The following is an 18,446-nucleotide window of genomic DNA, read 5'->3' as shown; positions in this document are numbered from 1 at the left end:
CATGCCAATATCAGCAACTACTCTTCTCATACTCACTTTCCAAAACTAATTTTGGACTCTCGTCTGGCTTCATGGTACCATTATCCAAGTACATGTGATTTATATTGTTTTACTTTCTTATTTAAAAAAATTGAAAACAGAAATATCAGTTTATTTAGGATTAGCAAGAGACTTCCATTTCATGAGGAAGATTAAGTATGATGGGTTTGTGAACAATTCATTGCGTATACTATTCATCAAATAATAGAAAAATTTATAGGGAACCCGATTAAGTGCTGGGAAAACAAATAATTAAATTACCAGTCCCATAATTTTTCGCAGCTATATTCCTGAATAAGCAGTAACTCATGTATTTTTTTCTATTATGGGTTTGTAACAAGGTTTAAAAAGGTTCTTTATTGATCAGTTTCTTATCTAATGTAATAAAAACAATGAACACATTTTATGGGTTTTTAGAAAGTTTATTACAAATACTCATCTATTTGCCCCACCCTCAAATAAAAGAACCAACATATTTGCATATGAAACCTGAATCTACTTGGTACAAAACTTCAGTCTTTGAAATAAAATAGTTAATGGCAAATCTCAAAAAAAATTAATTTTAATGAATAATCAATGCTATTCAGAAATACAGAAATTGTATGTCTCACTTGCTAAAAGTTAATGGTTTGCTATATATTTTGGCTTTAAAACTTATCGATAGCTATTTGAAAAAATATGATTTATTTAAGCTTATGATTTATTTAAATGCATGTTTTATTAATCAAATACTTTTGGCCAATCAACATATCCAAATATTTTTAAAAACACTTTAAATACAACTATACAGTTGTATAGTTTATAGTATAACTGTAAAGTCACGAGACTGATCTTTTTAACTAACATAAAATCTATGTCGTCAAATGAGTGGTAATGTTTTAAGGTAATGATCAAGAGAATCTTTTCTAAGGATGCTACAATGGCCTAGAGGCAGTTTTGAAGTCTCTTTTGTAGCTTCTCTTCAAAAGGATAGGAGTTTCATAATTTAATCATTTGTTTACTTTGGCCCCCAATAGTATTCCAGTTAAATCATCCTTTATATTCACCAGTCCTGGCAATTTGGAAAAGTAAAATTAATCTTCATTGAATGAAGATTTGTCATCTATGAAGATATTCAAAGGAATGTTAATTCAGGTTCTGATAATAATTCTGAAATTTGAGCATTTACACACTTTTAAGATGTGTAAATTATAGTAACCACTTACATCATAGACATCTTTTGTACATGCCTATCATTTTGGAATAATGAGATTTTTAAAACAACAGTGACTCATAACATTGAAATAGGACTCTACAATTCAAAAGTGATAAGAATAGTTTTATACGGTGTAACAAATCCCGTATCAGACAACAACATCATGAACGTCTGTATCTGTTAGTCTTTTACATATATATAGATATGTATAGTAGCTCAATAGCATGGGCCCAAAAAATTGACAACTTTCCTGTAAGTCTCTCTCCATGAATCACTGTAGTTGAAATAGTACTTAAGTGTCAGAAATAGCGTTTATGTAAAATGTTATTAAATAGCACCAGTATTACTTGAAGGTAAAGTGAGACATTAACAGGAATGCAATACAAGTTTAATTTCTTTTTTTGTTTTTTTGTTTTTAAAGATTTTATTTATCTGAGAGAGAGAGAGAGAGAGAACGCAAGCAGGGGAAGGGGCAGAGGCAGAAGGAGAAGCAGACACCCCACTGAGCAGGGAGCCTCATGTGGGGCTCGATCCCCAGACTCCGGGATAATGACCCGAGCCAAAGGCAGACACCCAGCTGACTGAGCCACCCAGGCGCCCCACAAGTTTAATTTCTAACTACAAGAGTGAAAGCATCTCCCAGATGAAATACCAATTAGATTTGGATTAATTTTAAGGTCACAGCCAGAAAAAGCTCAGTCATAAAACATTTCAGGGTTTTGCTTGGAAAAGTTAGAAAGAAAAACCTTGTATATCACTCTTTTACATTCTATTCCCAAAGAAGATATATATATGCTTACATAATCAAGACAGTGCAATCTCACCAATGAAGTTCCCCATGAAAGAGACATTTACTCATTCTATATATTAGTTCAACAAGATAACAAATACAATAAAAGTACTTAAAAGCAATCTGATTAGAGCAACATTTACATTAAGTACAAAATATACAGTACAATGAAACATCTTATTAAATAGACCTGTAGGTTAACAATATCTTATTTAAAGGTACACACGTTCATTATCTATTTTCACATTTATTTGTCCTGTTATATTTGATAGCGCCTATCACCACTGCATGCTTTTGTTACTATAATTTCTAGGATCTTTGTATATCTTTTTTGTAAGTATTCCCATGACTTTATCTGCAAAGGTAATTTTAAAAGTATTACTTTCAGAGTAAAAAAATAAGAAATTCCATAATTTTACAAGCAGTTGTGCACAGAACTATTATAGTGTTTGAGAAATGTCCCTTGATCTTTATAAATTCATCATTATAAAATGTGTACTTTTGTACTAAAGTAAAAACTGCCTTTAAAATTAAGTGTTGCCAACCCACTGTATAATTCTGGCTCTAAAGTTAGAAGTGAAATCCTTGACTATTAATTAGAAAGGCATTATTGAAAAGATCTGCCAATAAACATTTCTAAATGTGGTTGCCAATCTTAAAAATTTTCTTAATTAGAACAGTTGGGAATGCTTAGAACAGAACAGTAGTGCTTTTACATTATAACAACCAAGAAGTATTACAGTATCCAGAACTCCAGACCTGGGGTCCCAGTGTTCAGTCATGACTCAGTTGCAGGCTGACAGAAGAGAAGCTGCGTCCTACACTTGTGCACAATGGGGCAATGACAACATCTGTTACACTCTTCCATATTGTCTGCACCGAAGGCAGGACCATTAGGCAGGTCTTTACAAAAGGCATTATAATCCTGAAATGGAGGAAGAGATTTGTGTAAGGATTATTGGTGTTGCCAAATGAGGCCACTGACTCTTACACATGCATGAAAAGATATAATAATGGCCCAATTCACCTAAATTTGAACATTTGAAACAAGTCAATAAACAGTGACCCACATAGTGATAAGATGCACAGAGATATGTTGCTTAAAAAAATAAACAGGCACGTAGATGATAACACCAGTATTCTTTCTATAGGTGGCATGCTATCTGAAACAGTAAAACAAAAAAATAAATAAAACGGTAAATGTATCTACCTGATCTCTGCCCCTAAACATTAACCTGCTTAATTCTTCGTATTACCCTGGAGTTGTGCTTGCTGGTAGCCTTTCCCGTTGCCTCATTCCACTTCCCTACCCCTTGAGCCAGGCTGGGTTGGACACTCCCTTTTTGTGCTTCTAAAGTACTACAGCAAAATTTCTTAATCCTTAAATTTACCAAAGGGTATCATAAGTAGATGGCTATACTTCTGTCTTTTCTACTAGAATGGAAGCTCTTTAAGTGAAGACATCCTTGACCTTTATTAAAGGTTGGGCTGAAGTGAACTTAGCACTGTCATGCTTAATATTACTAATTTTTCATAATAATTACATACACTGAAAAGAGCTGTGTGGTAGAGTTAAAAGAACTCTGCAATCATGTCAGAACTCTTAGACAAAACAAAACAAAAAAACCCAGACTATCCTGAAATTATTTTTTCCATATGTCTTTTCTTAAGATGACTGCAAATGTTCATATTCCTCAGGCTGATTAATTTTCTCTGTAATCCTCTGAATAATGCTCTCTATTGTAGTAGTGCTATTTGAGCACAAAAGTATCTTTGAATTCTCAGGAATTGCTGGTAGCCTGAATGGAATTTTTATTATTATCTGTATGGGCACAAGGAAGTAAGGTTGATTTTCTTGGTTTGCTATTAAAATGTGACTTAAATAAAGGTCTGCTGTGCTTAGCCAACAGGGAAGGGAAGATCAGGCAACTGTCGGATTGATTGAGATATTTTTAGAATACTGAATTATTCGTATGGACTGCATACACATTTATATTTATCTCATATTTTGTTCCAAGTGCTAAGACTTAAAGAAATGTTTAAAGAAAATTAATTACTAGGTGTTTCAAAGCTAAACAGTTGAATAGAAACCCGAATGATGACAACTTTTGACTTTTTATCCCATTATGTTTCTCACTTGATGTGTGGCCTTGGGCATATCACTACAAATGAAAGTAGAACAGGAGCTCTTACAGATTGGCTATAAGGATTAACACTTACTATGCACCCTTGAAATGTCTATATGATGCTGTCATTATAATGTATATATGATGCCATCATATATAAGTAGAACAATTTGAAGTCAGAATATACAGTGGAAACAAAACAATCTCAAATTGAAGTTTAAATCAGAAAGCTTCCTAACCAAATCTACTTCACTGAGAATATACTTTCCACTCTTCCTTAGGATAAGACATTTTCTATCCCATAACTTCTTAGATCTCTATGTCCTAAAAGGGAATGAAGCACAGGACAAAAGTGGACTTTCCAGTTCAGCAAAGTACAACTGCTTACTTTTGAGACTTCAGTTGATAGGATGTGGTAAACTCATTTTATTTTCTTTAAGTTGTTGTTCTCTCACTGTGGGTCAGAGGATCCAATGATCCAAACACTTCTGTTTTTTTTGTTTTAAAGCTTTTATTTATTTATTTGAGAGAAAGAGCATGAAGGGGGTGAAGGGCAGAGGGAGAAGCAGACTCCCCCCTGAGTAGGGAGCCTGATGAGGGACTTGATCCAGGGACTCCTGGATCATGACCTGAGCCGAAGGCAGACACTTAACCGACTTAGCCACCCAGGCACCCGATTCAAACATTTCTTAAAGAAATCTTATAACTTATAAGATTATACATTCCTCCATTGGACAAAGCCCTTGGGACAGAGACTTTTTCTTAGCTTTGTATTAACTGTAGTGTCATGTAGATTGCATTGTCATAGCAATTTGCTATATTAAAAATCTCTTCCAGAAGTGAAATTGCTACTACTATATTTCTGTAAGTTGGACTATCTATTTGAACTGCATTCCAGCAAAAACAAACGGTAAGGGAGCTCCAGCCACATTTCTTTGATATGATCCCCTTATGACCAATAATCTGCTCTTGCCAAATGGTGGCTATCTCAGTCTGAATGTGGTATGGTATCAAAACAACCCACTGGTCCCTCATGACCTGTACTTCTGACCTAGGATCCAACATCACCAGTTTGAGTTCTGGGTGGTGGTGTTGTTGTTATTTGTTTGTTTAAGGAATCTAAAATCAGATCCATTGTGACGATGTGATGTGGTTCGAATATCTAATACTGCACACTTTCATAACTTTGGTTCCCAACCTCTGGTAATAACAACCCCTAACCCCTGCCAAAAGAAAAAAAAGAAAGAAGGAGAAGTAAAACAATGCAGAAGAAAGGCTCACTCAAATAGGTTTGTTTTTTTATAAGGCCTCTCCTTGATCTGGTCTTATCATGTCATGGGAATGTAATCCATTAATGATAAATCTATTTTATCAAGATAGCTTTAAACTAACTTTTAAGCATTTTTTTGTTTGAAGTAGGTCCTCTACTTGCAATCACAGCTGCCTGATGATGAATGGATGATTGTTAAATATTAATGACCCACATGATTGTAATTTGAAAAACAAGCTGAGGTTAAATAATACATTTTATGTGTCTGAAAAAGAAATGGTTTGATGATTCACCACTGGAAGCACTGCACACAAAAAAACACCTTGTTTTCAGGAGAGCCAGGTGAAGAGAAGCATCATTTGGTAACTGTAGCTTTACTTCTATCTTTCCACCATTTAGTAAATGCAAACCATTTTGTTTTCAATTCCTCAGCGAGTGCTTTAGGAAAGCCCAGCTTTGTTGATTATAAATATGGCACTCTGTATTTCCAAACAGCTTAATAACCAACATTTCACAATATGCTATGTGGTCACTCAGTTTTTCATATTTTTGAAAGAGGTTAGATGACTGGTTTTGGTTAATTGGGAATCCAAAATTTTATGTGCTGGCTTAGGCCTCTTTTAAAAAATCCATGTGCTACTGTCAGACTATGAGCTAACTATACATCTGGCCTTTGTGAATTTGCTTATGTATAAAGGCAGAGATTTTCATTCCTCTGGCAGTCTTTTGTCACTTTCAATATATTTTAGTTGTTTTCCATCTTTAGTGATCAAATTAAATTGGTGTTCTTTGTCTTTTACTTACTTGAATTTTTATTTATCCTTTTTTATTTTTAAGATTTATTTATTTATTTGAGAGAGAGAGAGAGAGAGACAGCATGTGAGTAGGGGGAGGGAAAAAGGAAGAGGGAGAGAAAGAATCCTCAAGCTGACTCCATACTGAGCGCCAAGCCTGACACAAGGTTCGATCTCTTGACCCTGAGATCATGACCTCAGCTGAAATCAAGAGTTGGTCATTTAACAAACTGAGTCACCCAGGCACCCAGAATTTTTATTTATCCTTTAAAAGACTTTTTAGACTCCTTTTTCTCTATGAAGCCTTCCCAGTGCCTCCCTCTTCCTCAACAGGTTTAACAGTTCTCCTCAGCATCTACTTCTGTACATAGCCAGCTGCCCTGATATGCTGAGTAAACTGAAGGCAGATCCTACATCTTACTCATTCTTGGCCCAGTGCCCAGCACAAACTAAGCACTCAATAAATTTATCTGCTTGAGCTAACTAGCTAGCTAAGAAACTAAAAGAAATTGATTTACAAGGTAAAGGGGAATTGAGAATAATTTTTAACTTCTAACAATGAACACAACATGTGTTAGGGTGTGGCAATAGCATATGAAGTGATTAGGAAAGACATGGAGGCATTTAGGATTATACATTTTGCCAGGACTGCCCTAAAGCACAATATTGACAACTGTTGCAATACTGGGGGATGATCATAATGCTCTTTCTCTCAGGACAAAGTGAGTATCTTTTAAAACCATAAATATAACATTTTCCTTTAAAAATTTTTTAGTGCTTAAAAAGTTCTCCAAAGTTTTATGATGCATTTTGAGTGTAAATAAAGTTACTCAAAACATCCTATTAATGCCCAGAAGGTTTCTATACTTATTTTCCCTTTAAGTTGATGCCCCTCCCCATGTTGTCTCATAGGTGAAAAAGTACTTTGGCGTCCTTCTCATTTCATTATCTTGCAGCTTGAGTTTTCATTCATTTCTGTTGGGGGCCCCTCACCTTAATTGCACACACACAGCATCTCCTCTGGTCTCATCCTTGCCATTTGCTAGTGGCAGGATTGGAGCAGCCCCTCCATAGCACTGCTTAACCAGGCCTGATATCCCTGTTCAATTATACTGTCACTGGCATTCTGCTCAGAGATCACTTTTGTTTTAGCCCAGGCACAGGTGGTGACTGAATATAAGGTGATAAAAGAAATAAGAGCCTTGCCCAGAACCACTGGCACAAGTCATAACTCAGCCCTGTAAGAGAACAGCCTGGGGCAGGAAGCATGGCCTCCAGGTCTCCACCTCCAGTCAGCTGGGCCTTATTAACATCAGAAGGAAATTCACACCTGAGGACGGAGGAACATTACCTCTGTTTAAACTCCTAACTCAACCTATGATTCTAAAGAAAGCACACTGCCCTTCAAGGCCTCCGGGTTCTTGCTACTGTGGCGAGCTGATGCGTGTTCTTCTGGCAAAACCGCCTTGGGAGAAGGGGAGTGCAGAGGGCAGGTGGCAAAGAACATTCCTACGATTCAGAAGGTCGGTCCACCCCGGTGTGCCCCTTCTCACCAGATGTGCAGACAGCTGAGGGTGGCAAAGAGAATTCCTGCAGCGAAGGCCATGGGGATAGCCAGGAACAACGTCAGGAACTTATAGATCACGTATTTGCTGATTTCAAAGAGGGCATTGCTGCAAATCCACACTTTGTCAGAGGAGTGTGTAGACACCGGCTCTGCAATCACATCCTCGAAGCCCACCTGCAGAGGCAAGACACAGGAATCCCCAACTGTCACCCAACCTAAAGCCCGGGGAACCAAGAGTGCTCCGGTGGGAGAAGCGAGGAGAAAGGAGCTGGCTGGGTGCCCTACCTTCTCTTAGGGTGGGGTTGGGCACACAAGAATTTGGCTAAGAATTCCTAGTTACGCAGGCGACCCCACCGCATGTGAGTTCCGGGTCCCAGACCCTGGGCGGCTGACCCAGTGGCGAGGGTGGGGGTTGGGGTCCGGGCGGGGTTAAACGGGGCACCCGTGTCCCCAAGCCTTGGCGGGGCCCAGGTCACGGCCCGCCCCAGGCTTCTTCACCTTGAGATGCGAGTTGAGCCGGTGGGGATCCCGGTCGGAGCCCGAGTCCGCGAACTTATCCAGGTCCGCGTAGTCGACGCCGCTGTGGTGGCTGTAGGCATCGTCGTCCATGAAGAGCTGGACGTCTGCTTTCTCAGTCTCCAGCCCCATCACGGCGCTCGGTGCGCGGCGGCGGCTGCAGCCCGGCGGGCGCGTCCTCCCCTTCCCGTCGCGCCCGGCCCCGCCCCGCCTCGCCTCTCCCGGCGCGGCCCGGGCGGCGGCTGATTGCAGCTGCGGGCTACCGCTGCCGGTGGGGGCCCAACCCGAGCCCGGCCTCCCTGCCCGGCTTGAGGGGCGGGAACCGGACGCAGCCGGAGAGGTGGCTCCCGCCCAGAAGAGTCCCGCCGCCACTTTTTGGCCGGGTTCACGTCTGCCTCCCGGCTGTGAATGCTCCCAACGGGCACATTCCAGCCCTGCACTGGCGGGCGGAGCGTGCCCTGGAGACGAGGACCCGTATTCCCGCCACAGAGGAGCCAGGGAGACCCCTGGGTCTTATCGCTTGATGCTTAGAACTGGGATTCTTAAGAGCTGTCCAGGGATGATGGACTTACTGCAGGGAGGCAGCTAGGTGGTTAGGAGCACGGGTATAGAATCACAAGGTTTGTCTTAACCTCCCTGCTCTACCGTTTACTATGTGTGCTCGGGACCTCAGCTACCTCGTAAAATAGGAGCAATTGGGGGCGCCTGGGTGGCTCAGTCGGTTGAGCGTCTGCCTTCGGCTCAGGTCATGATCCCAGGGTTCTGCTCAGCGGGGAGTCTGCTTCTCCCTCTGCCCCTCCCCCCTGCTTGCTCGCTCGCTCGCTCTCTCAAATACATAAAAGTCTTTTTAAAAAATGGGAGCAGTTGTTCCTGCTTCACATAGTTGTCGCTTGAGAATTAAATTCCTGTAGAACTCTTACATGGTCTCTAACACACAGGACACACCTGATTGCCAAGCAATCCCACAAGTGGTAGAGGATCCAGGAAGCACGTCAGCTCTCTGGCTGTCCCCGTGCTCACAGATGTGGGAGCCTGCTGGAGGCAAGGTGAGGAAATGGAGTCAGTTTGGTGAGCTCCCTGTCCCTAGGCGTTTGCAGTCTCAGAGCAGAGAGGATGTCTCTCTCTCTCTTTTTCCTTTCTAAATTAAAACTCTTAATTTGCCTTTGAATCAAGCCCTGTTGAAAGATGTCAATGCAGTCACATCCACAACTACCTGTGGGAAACATGTGAACAAACCCCTATCATAAAGCCACTCTGCAGGAGAAGAATCCGACTGCTGAGTGCTCACTCAAAAGCTTTCAGAAAGGAGGATTGTGGGGGCGCCTGGGTGGCTCAGTTGGTTAAGCGACTGCCTTCGGCTCAGGTCATGATCCTGGAGTCCCGGGATCGAGTCCCACATCAGGCTCCCTGCTCAGCGGGGACTCTGCTTCTCCCTCTGACCCTCCCCCCTCATGCTCTCTCTCTCATTCTCTCTCTCTCTCTCTCAAATAAATAAATAAAATCTTTAAAAAAAAAAAAAAAAGAAAGGAGGATTGTGCATGTTTATAAAGGCTTAAAAGTCTGGTGGACTTAGATACTTGTTTGGGGACCAAGAAAGTACTTAGTGAAAATTTGCCAAAAGTAAAAGGGTCTTACACTTGTGGGGGTGCCTGCTGTTTGCTCAGGGCCTGAGACATAGTAGGAACACACTAAGTATTGGGGCAGGCTGCACATATTAAATCCTGGTGTGTGAACTGGATTTGAAGAATTACTTATTAAAAAAAAAAAGACTTTTTGAAACAATAAAAAGCATACACAAAGAGCAGGATCTGAATAGGAAAAATATTTGGGAGCCAAATCTCAATATTTCTAATAATTAAATGGATAGCAGTGTTGTAACCCCATGGTTGAATCTCATGCCTGTCATGGTGCCCCTCCTGTCTCAAAGGTGGTCCTACTTGCCCATTCTCTTTTCTTACTTTCCTTTCCCAATTTTATTCACATTCAGTTCATTCCAAAGTGATGCCTTAGACATTTTGCTTACTGCTTTTTCTATTCCTCTCTATCTCCTCCTTTCACCTAAGCAGACTGACTCTAAGAGTTGGGGCTCTTCTAGAGTTGTTGCCCAAAAACTATCAAAGTGAATAGAAGAGTTTAATACTTAAGAAAATTCATAATAATGATTACCAGGAAACGGAAAAGAAATGAGTTTATAGCTAACTAACATTTTGTAAAAGTTTATTTTTCTTAAAATAATCCCAGATTTTAAGATATTGCTGAAGAAAGTAATTCCCATAGTGCTAGAGTTAGTTTAAGCAGTGGCTGAAAATCTGGCTAGGCTTCTTTCCTTTCTTTGTCCTCTGATCACGTTTACATTTCCAGTGGGATTAGTAAGACATTTGCAATAGTTATCAAAAGTAATTGACTCATTTTTCAGGCATCAGGGCCAGGAGGCCAAAAAGCAGAAGAAATTAACATTGTCTTAATGGCACAGCTTAGATTATAGATTCATTTGTAAAATGATGGGTATTTATGAAAATATGACTCTAAAACCTAAGCTAAAAGAAACCCATCTAGGTTTGTCGTGTTTAGCATAGAGCTTAAAAAAGAAGGATTCACGGGCGCCTGGGTGGCTCAGTTGGTTAAGTGACTGCCTTCGGCTCAGGTCATGATCCTGGAGTCCCTGGTTCGAGTCCCTGGATCGAGTCCCTGGATCGAGTCCCTGGGTCGAGTCCTGCATCGGGCTCCCTGCTCAGCGGGGAGTCTGCTTCTCCCTCTGATTCTCCCCCCTCTCATGTGCTCTCTCTCATTCTCTTTCTCTCAAATAAATAAATAAAATCTTTGAAAAAAAAATAAAAAAGAAGGATTCACTCATTCATTCACTACAAATTTTTATTGAGCACTTCCCCCATGGATCTGTGTAAGGTTCTTATTCTGATGAAATTCTTATTCATTTTGCCATTTTAATACCAAAGATTTTTTGAGAGGAGCTATAAAAATGATTTTGCTTATCTTATTAGTGGATGCTTAGAAAGTGTGAGCGATTGTTCTCAAGGGGTTTAAACCAGTGATTAACAAAGCAAATGGTCCCTACTAACTGGAAGGGAAATCTACCAGGAAAGGGAGTTGACAGAAAGTGGGTTAGAGGTAAATGGCTGAGGACATGAGTATCTCCCAAATCACATGATCACTCCTTCCATAGTTTTCTTTAGTTTTTTTAAATTGCCCTATAACCAAGGGAACTAAAAAATTTCATAATAAATACATACTGTTACATTCATCTTCTAGCTGTTATAGCTTCTGACAAGAGCACTGATCTTCAGATGGCTTATTAATATATTTGAAGAATAACAACTTGATAATTGATTAGTTTTATTAGTAGGATAGTTTATAATTATTTTGTTCCTCACTTTTCTCAATGTGTTGTCTGAGAAGATGATTCTTCTGGTTCATTGAAATTTGTATGTGAATGCCTTTATGAATAAAAATAGCTATTTTTTTCTCTCCACTCTTTTCTTTTTTCTTTTCTTCCTTCCTTCCTTCCTTCCTTCCTTCCTTCCTTCCTTCCTTCCTTTCTTTCTTTCTTTCTTCTTTTCTTTCACAAATCACAAAGGTGTCATTTTTTTTCCTTCTGTATAGCTTACATACAACTTTAGGGCAGGGTCTGTTTTTCAAACTGCCATTGTGAAATTGGTTATTAATGAAGATAATAAAGACTCCTTAATTTCACCATACAGTATTATGAGTTAATAATGTTTAAAACATTTGGAGTAGACCAGGTTTTCTCAACCTCAACACTATTGACATTTTGGTTCAGATCCTTCTTTGTTGTGAGGCGCTGTCTTATGCATTTGGCTCAGGTGCATTGCAGGATGTTTAGCAGAATCTCTGCCCTCTGTCCACTAGTTGCCAACAGCACTCCCCAGTTACGACAACCAAGAACATTTCCAGACATTGCCAAATGTCCCCTGGGGACCAACATCACCTTTCCCCTCCTTTCCTAGGCTGAGAACCCTTAGATAGGACATTGTTGAAACAGTTTTTCATGTGAATGGGAAAAATTAAGCTCCAGCTGTCCATTTACAAACCCATGATTAAGATAAATCTCAGAATTGTAACACCAGGGGCGCCTGGGTGGCTCAGTCGTTAAGGTTCTGTCTTCTGCTCAGGTCATGGTCCCAGAGTCCTGGGATCAAGCCCTACATCGGGCTCCCTGCTTGGCGGGAAGCCTGCTTCTCCCTCTCCCAGTCCCCCTGCTTGTGTTCCCTCTCTCGCTGTGTCTCTCTCTGTCAAATAAATAAAATCTTAAAAAAAAAAATTTAATGAACACTTAAAAAAAATTGTAACACCAATTTGTCATAAATTCCAGGAATTTTTGAAATTAAACTTAAGGATACTTGTTTGCTCTCTTAAATTTTCAGAAGAACCCTTTATCATTGATTAGTTACAGATTTTCAATACAATGCTGGTATTATTTGAGGGATACATACACCTCACTTAGAGACCAACAAGAAGCAACTCTCAGGCCCTGTCTACCTTGCAACCTCTTGTTCTTCCCTCCCATGGGCCAGAATAGTTTGAATAATTATAGCTAGAAAAATGGAAATTTGGGACCTCTTGATTCCCTCAGGTTGTAAGGTTTAGTGATTTTTGAGACTCTTTGGCAACTGAATAGCTTTTCAAGTTTTAGGTGACCTTAATGGAGAAGTCCATGGACCTGTTAGTGAACAGCCAGGCAATTGCTTAAGCTTCTCTAACCAGACTTGCTTACTATCAGCAAGGACTAAACCTGAGAAATTTGGAAAGACCGCAGTGTCCTGTATGACCCATTCCCATAAACTGTTTCTTGCATAACTCCCTGTCCCCTAGTCCTTCTTGATCAGTGTATCTTTTCATCCTCTCCTCTCTCCATCCCCACCCTCCAATTATCCCCTCCTCAATACACAGCACAGCCTCCCACAAAAACAATTTAAAGGAACAGATAAAAAAAATACCTGTTATTTAAAGTTATTCAATAATCAGCTGTTGTGAGGTGTGCCAGATAGTTGTCTGGCGTTTAATGAAAGCTTGTTAATTTTTTTTCTTACCTATCACTTGTCTTTTTGTCTACGTTCTAGGTAAAATTAGCCTTGTACCAGTGAACCAGGGAAATTTTAGTTTAATATTAAGACATAGTCATTTGTTTGTAATTAGTGCCGACTTAATCTTCTGGCTCTTTCAAATAGCGCCTCTTCTGGCCAAAAACCTCTGTTCATACACAAGAATTTCCAGAATTAACTTTTGTTTGGAAATACATAACTCTTAGAAATAGACAAGTACACTATAGACAAGTGCATAATAGAAAAGTACACTCTTAAAAAGTCCATATTCGGGGCACCTGGGTGGCTCAGTCGTTAAGCGTCTGCCTTTGGTTCAGGTCATGATCCCAGGGTCCTGGGATTGAGCCCCACATCGGGCTCTCTGCTCGGTGGGAAGCCTGCTTCTCCCTCTCCCACTCCCCCCCTCTCTTGCTGTCTCTCTCTCTGTCAAATAAATAAATAAATAAAATCTTAAAAAAAAAAAAGTCCATATTCATGATTAGAGCCGAGAGGATAGGTCATTCCATTCTTATTCAAAACAATGTATGACAATTTCAGATTTATCTTATCCTGTTTTCCATAAGTAAAGGATGTTCCTGTTTAATCTTTTGAGTATCCCATTCATTTCTGGAATACTGTATACATAAATAAGACATGTGCATAGGACTTTGATATTTTATCTTTCCAGAACATGAAATTGGTGCTAATTAACTTTTGGTGAGCACTAACTTTCAAGTTAACCTCTTAGTAAGTACAACTTCCTCTATATTCAAATGGGAACATATTTCTATAAAGATGAATAGTTACATGTTTTCCAAATACCAACTGAAATGTGTACAGTAAGATTACTAATTAATAAAACAACAGATCTAGAGGTTGTTTTCTTGGTTTGGGGTTTTATTTTGGACAGAAAAAGTATAGCTTAATTTCAAGCCTTTGTTTTCTCTAGTAATTCTTCTTTTTACAAATGTTATTTCACTTTCATTTAGAGTAAATGCCAATTTAAAAACACAACATAGCTAATCTGTATTAGTCAAGAGAAAAAAGGATGGAAATTTTGTTTTGTTTTGTTTTGTATTAGTGCATATTTCCAATATAAGAATAAAGACAAAAACACAGAATATCTTCCACCTGACTCTTGTAAAGTAGTGTTTTAGTGTCTACTAGGTGACCTTTAATGCTCGACAGAGTCATCTGGGAATCAAGAGCAAAGGGAATGCAACTGCACAGAGCAGATGGAAGACTGGAAGACAGCCAATGGGTTGGGCAGGAGAATTTTTAGATTATATTTTTCTATCAATAAATATGTGGGAAGAATTTTGTTTCTACAGAGTTTACTAAAATAATATTTGTCTATTTCTGTTCTGTGGTTACACAAAACTATAAGGCAGATTTTTACACTACTTAAAGGCACAAAATAAATTAAGCAATTTAGGTGTTTTTATCTACTCTTTCTGGGCTACTGAAGCCCAATTAGGCCCTCTGTCTGCTAACTGCTTAACTTCTAGGTTCCTTGTTTAAAACAATGAGAGGATTGCATCTAAAGGTAGATATTAAAGAAGTTACTCTCTTTTTTTTAAAGAAGTTACTGTATTAAATACATTATATATAGGACTATTGGCATTCTTGTGTGTCTGAATAAGGTAATTTTCCTCTAGTTAAACAATTAGTAAGTGAATAAATGTCTGATTTCAAAAGCAATTTTAATGGATGTTTGCATTTTGTTAAAAAGATAGGAATCCTTCAGAGCATTCAGAACATTCTCATCATGCTAATCTTCAAGAGAAACAATAAACTTCTCATTGAAATATGCACTGTTTCCTATAACATCTGTATTTATGTCACCATCTCACTTTTGGGACATGATAACAATTATTTCTCAAATAGAGTGACATTTTCTCCTTAATAATAGTGAATGAATGTAAGATTCTGCTTGTCACTTATTATCAGTCTACATACATTCACATAATTACACATTTTACTAACGAGTATGCTTTTTCCTTTTTAAAAATTATTGTGGTCATTGGAAGCTCTTGGATAAACATGTCACTGAAAATAAACTTAGATAGTAAAACACTGTGGCCCTGAAAAACTGCACACTACTTTATTTGGAAATAGTAGAATTTGCAGAATGTTGCTATAAAGGGCATGTTACTCAAATTACTTGGTTCTGAAGACTCTTACTATGAAAGCAAAGTATTTTCTGAAGGAGTAAAACACAAATAGCTAAATGTTTGGGCCAAAAAATAGAGTTATTATTTTATCACTTTGGAAAAGCTTATCCAATTTCACCATGTATGTATTGCAAGTCTTTTTCATTAAAAAAATAGCATAATACAAGACACAAGAGGTGACAAATGAATGCTGCTTAAATTATAATTATAGGATGCTGATTATCTGTCAGAGTTCAATTATCTATTAGGAACAGAATAAAATGCAGGTAAGTTCCTTTTAGGTGTAGAGAGATGTTTTAGGATATTAGAACCTCCTTTAGAGGACTTACACTCCTGCAATGGATCTTATTTTCTTCTAAGTTTCTTTGGTGTTTTCTTGTTGGTTTGTTTTCTTCCTTCCAGGGAAAGTGTTTCCATGATGGAACTGTTCCTTTTTTCCTCCTCTCTTTCTTGCTTTCTTGCTCTCTTCTTTTCCAAAATGTTATTTTCCCCAGTCACAGTCTTGCTCATTAATCTCAGGGTTGGGAAGAACTTAGAGGTTCTAGACCAATGTTCACCCATCAACAAATCTTCATAATTGATCTTACAGATTGTAGGAATATTTAGCAATGGGGAATTATTTTGTAAGCAACCCAAATATGGTTGCTATAAAATTCTTCATTATTTGTTCCAGAACCATCTATCTGAAATTCTTCCTTCCTTCCTTCCATCCGTCCATCCATCCATATCATTGTCTGCCTTCTACAGTTAAAATAAGACTGTGAAATGTCAGCCCTTGAAGTGTTTGAAAGTAGTTTTTAAAAACTAGCCCCCGTTCCTACTAAATGAACAGATTCATTTCCCACAATTGTTCTTCGTGTGTCAATATTCCCAAATGCTTCTTCTAATTCTCTTTTTCTCTGATCCTGTTTCTTATCTCAAAATCACACATAAAGCATAACACTTGGTCTGGGGTCTCAGCAGTATGGGGGAAAGCAAGCATACTATATTTCCTTCTGTGTATTGATCTCTAGACTGATTCTTTGGCTGCTCTATCCTGGTGTTGATTCAGACTAATACCATTGCATTTAAACTTTCTTTCTTTCTTTTTTTTTTTTAAAGATTTTATTTATTTATTTGACAGAGAGAGAGAGCACAAGTAGACAGAGCGGCAGGCATAGGGAGAGGGAGAAGCAGGCTTTCTGCTGAGCAGGGAGCCGGACGTGGGGCTCGATCCCAAGACCCCAGGATCATGACCTGAGCCGAAGGCAGCCACTTAACCGACTGAGCCACCCAGGCGCCCCTGGATTTAAACTTTCTAAGTCTTTTGTATTCGTTTGTATTTTGTTTAGGTCATCTGCTCATATGAAGTAATTGATTATTTGACCTTAACAGGATGACTATATTATTCCTACTAAATTTTATCATGCTTTGAGTTTCTTGTTTTATTTTTGACAGTTTTCATTGTATTACTTTATTGTTAATCTGTGATTTTGTTTATATCTTTATCCATAGTCACTGGTAAATTTTGAATAGGGCAGGGTTGAGAACTGAATTAGTTATAAAGCTTTCCAGTCTAATGGCTATAAATATTATCTATATGCTGATGATTGGAAACCTGTTCCAAAGCTTCAAATTTATAGGTCCTGCTGTAATTTTGACATCTCAAGCTTTTTATGTCCAAAACCTAGCTCTTGATTTCTACCACTGGTCATTCTCATCACATAGTTGGTCAAACTATGGTTTGGTCAAGCCTATGAGTCAACTTGAATTCTTCCATTTCCCTCATTGCCTCTTTCCCCATCAAGCCGGTTAGTTCTACCTCCAAACCCAGTGCTTTCACCTTCTTTCATTTTTACTTCCTCCCTGGTCTAAATTAACATCTCAACCTGAATCGTCTCAGTAGGCTCCATGCTTGACTCTGCTTCCATTCTTCTCCCAGAAATTATTTTCTCCATACAACAGCCAAAGAATATATATATTTTTATTAAAGTGTTATATATACACATATATCATATATATACATATCAAATATATATACACATATTAAAGTGAAAAAATTATAAGCATCAGCTCACCTTATCACAAGGAAAACCCACCCTATAACTCCACTCAGATCAATAAATAGAAGATTACCAGACCTCAGAGATCTGTCACATGCCAGTCTCTGTATCACCCTCATCTCCTCCCCCAAAGTAACTATGATCCTGAACTCTAACATCGTGTATTAGACTTGCTTGTTATAAATTTTACATAAAGGGCATCATATTTAAGGTGTGTTTGCTTGTAGGATATGCTCTGCTTTATTTTTTGACACAAGTGAGGTGTCGATTATAGTTCTGGAATCAGCTAAAGAATAAAATCACTAACCTCATAATCTGCATATGTATTATATATTTTATGGTTATTCTAAAACAAAGGTTCAATTCTGCAGTGGCTTTTCCCTGAATACTAGAAATGCCTCAGTTAGATTTCCTTCAACTCCCTATTCAGTGAGAGCATTATGCTCTGGGAGTGCTGATACTATAACAAAATGAAATTGATAATTTCAATCTGTGAAAAAAGCACATAAATTATTTTGAAGGCAAATGGAAAGGAAATCGTGGACCAACTATTGTTGAGAATTATTTTCCACTGCCTTCTTCGACTGATAGCATGAGGAAGCTAGAATTAATCCTAAAACATTTGGAGCTTAAAAGTTAGGACTTTGCTAGTTCTTCAACAACAAAGGAAAGAAGGGAAAACAGGTGTACAATGTTCCAAGTCAATGGGAGTGGTTCATGCCTTTCCAGAGGGGGATGGGCCAGTGGACTGACCCTGAGCACTGCAAGGGAAGGGGCCACCCACATGGCTGCAGGTTTGGCCCAAATAGCTCTGAAGTGCCGCAGAAAGCACTACACTAAAAGAGTAGAAAGAAATGCATGTACTTTGCTGTCTTT

General features: G+C 38.6%; 1 protein-coding gene across 2 annotated transcripts; it reads right to left on the bottom strand.

The window, feature by feature from the left end:
- Positions 1–1,789: 1,789 nt before the first annotated feature.
- CAV2 (caveolin 2) lies at positions 1,790–8,526 on the bottom strand. 2 transcript variants are annotated; one of them, XM_021699297.1, is made up of 3 exons: positions 8,280–8,526; positions 7,768–7,955; positions 1,790–2,949 (listed from the first exon to the last, which is right to left on the bottom strand). In XM_021699297.1, the coding sequence occupies exons 1-3, from the start codon at positions 8,427–8,429 to the stop codon at positions 2,799–2,801; spliced, it is 489 nt and encodes a 162-aa protein (XP_021554972.1). In that variant the 5' UTR covers positions 8,430–8,526; the 3' UTR covers positions 1,790–2,798. The 2 variants fall into 2 exon arrangements, with proteins under 2 accessions (XP_021554972.1, XP_044775875.1); XM_044919940.1 differs by lacking the exon at positions 7,768–7,955.
- Positions 8,527–18,446: the final 9,920 nt, after the last annotated feature.

The sequence above is a fragment of the Neomonachus schauinslandi genome, chromosome 12 (genome assembly GCF_002201575.2).
Source record: "Neomonachus schauinslandi chromosome 12, ASM220157v2, whole genome shotgun sequence".
NCBI lineage: Eukaryota > Metazoa > Chordata > Mammalia > Carnivora > Phocidae > Neomonachus > Neomonachus schauinslandi.
Note: the sequence above shows the minus strand (reverse complement) of the source record. Positions and strands in the feature narration are given on the sequence as shown.